Raw genomic sequence first — 6,804 nt, 5'->3', positions numbered from 1 at the left:
TATATATATATATATATATATACCTGATAGCATTGTGCTCGCCGCGAGACGAATTGCGAATATTGCCAGATACTCTCGCCGACCTTTCCAATTTGTATCGTAACCTTTAGAGAGGAGAGGCTTCGGCGAAGGGAGCCGATGGAATCGACAAACAATTCCGAGGAATTGTAAAGAGAGGGTATGATATCGTTAGAACAATTGAAAGTTTCAAGCTAGTGAATTAGCCGAACGGATGGCCTCGAAATTTTCTATCTTCGCGAAGAAAGATTTTGTAATTCGATGTGATTGATGGTACGAAAATATATATGTATATATATATCGTATTATAATATAATATATAAATACTTGAAATTTGTGAACAAAATATTTTGTACCATAGTTTCTGTAATCTTATATAGTATCAATAGAAAATTGCCTTCGAAAATGTTGTATTTAAACAGAGATCCAAGAATAATACTCTAAATTGATTTCGATAAGCGCGTAAATACACTGCGATCCTCGTTAAATCGTAAAATTGAATCAATTACGACATTCATCGTAATGATACGCGGTTTCTTTCCCCGCTCGCTTTCATAAATCCAAACCGCGCGAGAAACAAAAGCACGCTCGAAACGTGCTCTTAACAATCGTATCGCTCGACGAACGATAACTTCTTCTCTCAAACGATACATATAACTTGGAAAAAAGGAAAAAGAAATCTCCAAAATCGTTTGCAAAATACGAAAAGAAAGAAAGAAAAAACTGAAGAGAAAACGAACGAGAAAGAATTATTACCATCAAAGAAAATCCACCAAGGTAAATGGTAAAAATGAAAGAGATGAAAAAAAAAAGAAAAAAGAAAAAAACCAAATGAAACAAACCTTGCTTAATGACGATGCCAGGGGGCACTTGGACAATCGGTAGGGCGGCGTTCGAGGGATTAACAGGGATGCTGGCCGGTGTTCCAGGCGGTGGCGATGCGCTGGCGCTACCAACGGAACCTGGATCGCTGAATCCTTGAGTGCTGTTCTCCTCCGGGCCGTCGAAGAAGCTCAAATTGAACTCACTGCCGGCGTCGAACGACACTTCCGGTGTAAGGGTGTCTGGCGCCGGGGCGCTACCCAGACCCGCGCTCAGCGACTGGTCGATTTTGAAAACGTCCATTGTACGAAGAGGAAATGGTGATGATGATGGCGATCGCGCACCTCGCTACCAACTGCGGTCACCATTCGCGTACTCGACTCTCTACGTGATTCGATTCGCGTCCGGCTCTGATCACTTTCTTTCGTTTATTCAGATGCCTCTCCTCCCTCGTCCGTCTTTTTCTCTAATTCTTCTCTTCCCTTAATATCTATCTTGTTTCTTTCCTTTTTTTATTTTTATCTCTCACCGTTTCTCGAAAGATATCGAGGAGGGAGGGATATTCGATGCAACAGCGATCCTCGTTTCCTTTGAATCGTGAGTTCGACGTGAGTTTAAATCTTAATCTAACTCGTTTGAATCGTGTAAAACCGGGACTGGGAGAAAGTTGCGAAAGCGATCGAGAAACGAAACGAACACGCGGCAGCGTGAAAAGAGAAAGAAAAAAAAAAGGAACAGTCTTGGAAAAAAAGAAAAGGGTTCACGACGCGTACTCACTTTCCGTAACACGATGGTTCACACTAATTTACCGACGACGAAGCGGCACACATCCACATCGAATTCCTCGTGGAATCGGGTTCAATTCGAAAACTTTTCGATCTCCACTCGATTTAACTTCTCGGCGAGTCCGTGTTCCCCGAAACTTCACGAGCAAATTCTCGGCCGCATCCTGCTTTCCCACGAATCGATCCACGGGCGATCGTAACTCGGCGGCGACGAGGACGAGGGATACCACGACGACGACGACGACGACGACGAAGGAGGCCACGATATCGAAGAAGAGGACGATGACGAGGAGGATGAAGAAGCGTCCGCAAGAAAATCGGCGGTGCTACGGTTGCGCGAAAGCATTCCTCTCCGAGCGGTTCTCAACGCCGACGAGGTCAGTGGCCGTTACCTCCTCAGGCCAGATTCTCAATGAAGCTGCCCGCAGCCGACTGACGAACAATTTTGGCACATCCACGGCCAGCGGCCACCGGAGCGCCGTTTTATCTGTTAATCTCTCGCCTTCAAAAGCGACTTCGAACACATTAGGCGTTGCTCCCGTTCATACGATTCTCGTTATTCTCCAGACGCTGCCGGCCGGGGGCAATGCTTTTCGGTAGCCTTGAGCAGCCTATTATTCAATCTGATACGATTACGCGCGGATGCTTTATGAAGCTCACCGTGACACGTTTCTATTTTCACCCGATCCTTATCGACGGACGGACGGCGTGGAATCGTGTCGCGATGAATTTCCAACTGTGCCTCGGTATATATATATATTATATATATATATATATATATGGATGGAAAAAAGGAAGGATCCAACGATGGAATTTGTTTTATTCACGCATGCTCCTCTCTTCTTCCAATTCGTCGTGATTTTCGTGATTTTTCCTCGCAACAGGCTATTCCTTTCACATCCTTGGACTGTTGGAGGGAATATGATCGATAATGGTGGCACGCGTCGCGGTGTTGGTCTGCATCGAAAGAAAACGCGAAATCGAAAGAATTGGGAAGAGGAGGTGGTGGATACACGTTCGTTAATAAGCGTTGGGAACACGGAAGTCGAAGAACGGATGTTGACGGATCGAGAGAAGAACCGCGTTGCACGGATTTAATTGGAAAGGTTATGAGACTTACTTCATATTTCTTTCTTTTTTCTTTTCTTTCTCCCTCGAAAGAACACGCGAGAACACCTGGTCGCCGATTACGTGACGAACAAACGTGAAAAAAAAAGAAGGAAAGAAATCCACACTTCACTGGCACACCGTGTCACAACAGCATGAGAAGACCCTTCTCATTAACTATCTCGCCTGAGGGCTGCGAAAATCCGTGGAAATCCCGATCTTCGAAAGGGTTCAGCATTGTTCGAGAAGACGCGTGGTGTCGTCTTCGTGCGAGGGTATGTTCTCATCGACATCGTTATCCTCCCTTCTAGTTTTCCTCTCTCACTTTCTTCGAATCTTCGAAAAAAAAAAAAAAACGATGCGAGGATTCAACCCATTATTTTTCTTTTTTTTTTTTAATTATTATACGAGATCGAGAGATCGGTCGCTCCTTTCCCTTCCTTCTTCGATCCTTCCTCTCTCTTCGCCTCTCTGATCTTTTCGTTCGTTGTCACTTTTATTTACAACCGTGTATACGTATATATATATATATATTTTTTCCTCTTCTTCTCTTTTATCCCTTGCTCGTTCTCTCTCTCTCTCTCTCTCTTTCGTTTTTCTTTTTAATCGGCCCCCTTCACAATGGAACGTTCTAAGGGGAAAACTTTTTTCGGGTAACGCAAGCACGGCCTTTTCCGCCGATTTTCAGTGGATCCGTGGTCCCCTGGCTTTTCGCGTGATCCATCGCTGAAAAGACAAAATCAAAACGAAACGAAAATCAGAAAAAACTAAAAGGGCGTGAACGTCGTTGTTTCGAAGAAGCGCGTCCGACAAAAGAGGAAACTTCGTTCCATTCTGTTGTTTCCTCTCTCTGGCCACTGTGTATAAATATAAACTGCGAAGTTCGAGCATGCGCGATCGATCGTTCTACCTTACTAGATCCCCAAGGTGTTTGTCTTTGCGAACGCGCGAATCGTCACGGATATTCCGAAGGAACGCGGAGGAACGCTTCCGTCGAACGGTGATCTTAAAAACTTATTTACACGAAAACGCGAAGGCGCGAAACGAAGCAAGCCGTTTGGATCGTTTGGTCCAAAAAAAAAAAAAAAAAAAAAAAAAAAAAAAAAAAAAAAAAAAAAAAAAAAGGAAATCGAATCGATCGAATTCGTTCTTTTTGATCGATCGATTCGATCGTTTTAATCGTCGTTCGCCGAATATCAAAGGTTTTTTCGCTATATTCTTNCTCCTCCTCCTCCTCCTCCTCCTCCTCCTCCTCCTTCTCTTCTTCTTTTTCCTCTTCTTCCTTTTCTTCTTCTTTTATTCTCTTCTCGAGGACGTTTTCCGCAAGTGGTAACGGCAAAAGAAAGAGCGAAAAAGTGAAAAAGAGAGAAAGAAAAGTGAATGATGAGAGGCAGGCGAGATCGGTGGACTCGAAAGAGAGGAAAAGATCCGCGAAAGGGAAAAAGACAACGAAGCCAAGAGAGGAACACGAGGAGGAGAGTGAGAAAAAGCGAATGTCATTGCCGTAATCTTCGGACGTTGACTTCCTTCTGGCTCGTCCCTCCTTCCTCTTGCTCGCAAACCCCTTCCACCCGCCGCAAACCCTCTCTCCCCGCCCCATCCCCTGCTCCTTCGTTCTCTTTGTCCTGGCCTTCTCCCCTGCGCGTTCCTCCTCGCGATTCCTCTCCCTGCCTCTCGCTTCCTCCTTCCCCGCGCCTTCGCCTTTCCTCGCTCCCTCTCTCTCCCGCCCGCGCGTGTTTCGCCCCCTCCCTCGCCCCCCCCCCTTCACCGCCGTTTTTCTCGTTAACCGAGCCTCGGTACGCCGGCTCGTGAGTCTCAAATAGTTTCGTAACGATTCGCGCGTCAATGTTTCTCCCCTCCTCGAGTTGGAGGTTTTTTCCCCCCTCCCCCTTTTTTTCCTCTCTCTCCCTCTCTCTCTTTTTTTTTTTTTTTTTATAATAAACATCGAATCATCGGGGAAAAAATCGAGTAGTTACGAAGTATAGAGACGAAGTATAATGTCAGTTTTTTTTCTTTTTTTCTTTTTTTTTTTCGAAACACGAGGGGAACGACACGTTGGGACGAACGAGGAGGGAAGAACGAAGAGCGTGATGCGAATTTGAAACGAATTTGAGTTATACCGAGATGGGAATAGAATTGGTTGAAAATTGATCGAACGATTAACCCGTTCTCTCGGTTGAATTGGCTTTTAAAAGGAATTTTCGATCGTGGAATTAGACTGTGAATCGGTGTGTATCTTGGACCGAGATGTGTTGATATGGCACGTATACGTATCATGAGGTAGATTTCGGTTAAAGTAAATTCAATCCGTGACATCAGTTTTATCGCGTGTGTGTTCGAACGTCGAGGCGACATCTCTCTTCGTCAAGAGTGACGAAGTTAAAAATCGATGGAGAATTAATTTGCAAATGATCGTTTGATATCGTGTATTTCTAATGTAAATTTTATCTTAGAAAGGAATTTTTTTGGTAAGATAGCGAATCGATAATAGATAAATTCTTCGTAATTCTTAAAATTTATGCTAAATGGAATTATTTATTAAATTTTTCGTCGTTATATTCTTTAAGAATTATTTGTCCAGTAACGTTCTTGAATAGATTAATATCTGAAATTTGTAATCGATTCTAATTGAAAAGTGGATTCTTTCAATCGTAACACGTTGAGTGAAAAGATTGCGATAGGACGTCTTCGTAAAATAATAAATTCCATGTTTTTAATAACCGAAAGATATAACGATTGAAATCTATTAGAAACTTAGAATTCATTAAAATAAAAAAACAAACGAATTTATTAACTTTTCCTTAAATCATCAATTAAATAAATCACTTCGCTATTTATATCAAAATTAAAAAATTAAACTAGAATTTAATTATATCATATATTCGTATATTTAATGAGAAATTATTTTTAATTAGATGTTTTTGAACTATATTTTTATCACTACCATTAAATTAAACGCTTTTAATTTAACTTACGCTGCTTTTAATTCTTCTATTATAACGCTTCTTTATTAATGTAAATTAATGTAAATTTAAAAAGTGTTTGAATCGTTATTAATTTATCAAAATTTAAAACCATTTACATTGTTAACATTTTTGTTTAATTAATACACATTACGTATATATTTGTGTGACAGAGATAAAAAGAAAACTTGCTAAACTGTACATGTTATTATTATTATATTGTTAACGCAATTTTTTAAAAACTTTAATAGACGTGATTTATATCTGGCATGACGTAATACCACGAAACATAATTTCATATATAATTTCTATATTCTAAAAATAAATATAAAATTTTAAATTCCATCTGTCATTGCAAACATGCTTCAATGTAATAAAATCAATTTCTGGTATAAAAATACACAGAACAAATACTTCTATTTTTCAACCATTACAATTTACATTAAATTTTCCAATGATATACAAGAGCAATGATATCTAAAAATGTTTCATTTCCAAACAAATCGAAACCGATCATTCGTATTTTAGATATCGCATTTACATCGATTTTTACGAAATTTATTATATTTCCCTCTGATCAATATCCATTTATACGTCCATCCGCATCCACGAGATCAGCAATCGTCTCCGAAACGAAAGCAACGACATCTCACCGACCAACCGCTTAACACAAAATTACGACTCTGTTTCGCGGCCACCCGCCTACTCTCTACATTATATCCCAACAATCGGCTTTTTCCGTATTCCGTACGAAAGAGAAGCCGCAAAGAAGACGAAAATCACGGTCGAGCGCGGTTTACCAGGCTATGATTCAAAGTCTCGCGGTGTGTGCACCAGAGAGAGGCGTACGCGCCGCGGGATATGCATTACCCGCGGCATAATCCGCGGCGAATGATTTATAAATCGAGTGAATCACGATTTGGCACGAAGCAAAAACGGTAATCGCGAATTAACATTTGCATCGAAGGGTTGCCGATGCATGGTAAAGAGGAGTGGGGACGGTCGAGGAGTGGGGGGAAGGGCGAAGGGACGATGGACGGGAGAGGGATGGGAGGAGGGAGGAGGTCGCTCGCGCGCGCACACACGACGAAGCCCTTGTCCGACAAATC

At 41.8% G+C, this 6,804-nt stretch overlaps 2 protein-coding genes across 2 annotated transcripts in view; both read right to left on the bottom strand.

Moving 5' to 3' along the window:
* The window catches only part of LOC116184840, an 8,905-nt gene extending 7,604 nt beyond the window's left edge, over positions 1 to 1,301 (bottom strand). The window contains exon 1 of the mRNA XM_006622526.2: positions 861 to 1,301. Coding sequence (XP_006622589.1) covers positions 861 to 1,143 — 283 coding nt within the window. The 5' untranslated portion in view covers positions 1,144 to 1,301. The remainder of the gene's footprint in view (positions 1 to 860) is intronic.
* A 1,829-nt stretch (positions 1,302 to 3,130) lies between these two features.
* Positions 3,131 to 6,804, bottom strand: part of LOC102674186 — a 16,327-nt gene continuing 12,653 nt past the window's right edge. The window contains exon 3 of the mRNA XM_031513715.1: positions 3,131 to 3,458. Coding sequence (XP_031369575.1) covers positions 3,364 to 3,458 — 95 coding nt within the window. The 3' untranslated portion in view covers positions 3,131 to 3,363. The remainder of the gene's footprint in view (positions 3,459 to 6,804) is intronic.

Source organism: Apis dorsata, unplaced genomic scaffold, assembly GCF_000469605.1.
Source record: "Apis dorsata unplaced genomic scaffold, Apis dorsata 1.3 scaffold_708, whole genome shotgun sequence".
NCBI lineage: Eukaryota > Metazoa > Arthropoda > Insecta > Hymenoptera > Apidae > Apis > Apis dorsata.
This window is presented reverse-complemented; position numbering and strand designations above follow the sequence as displayed.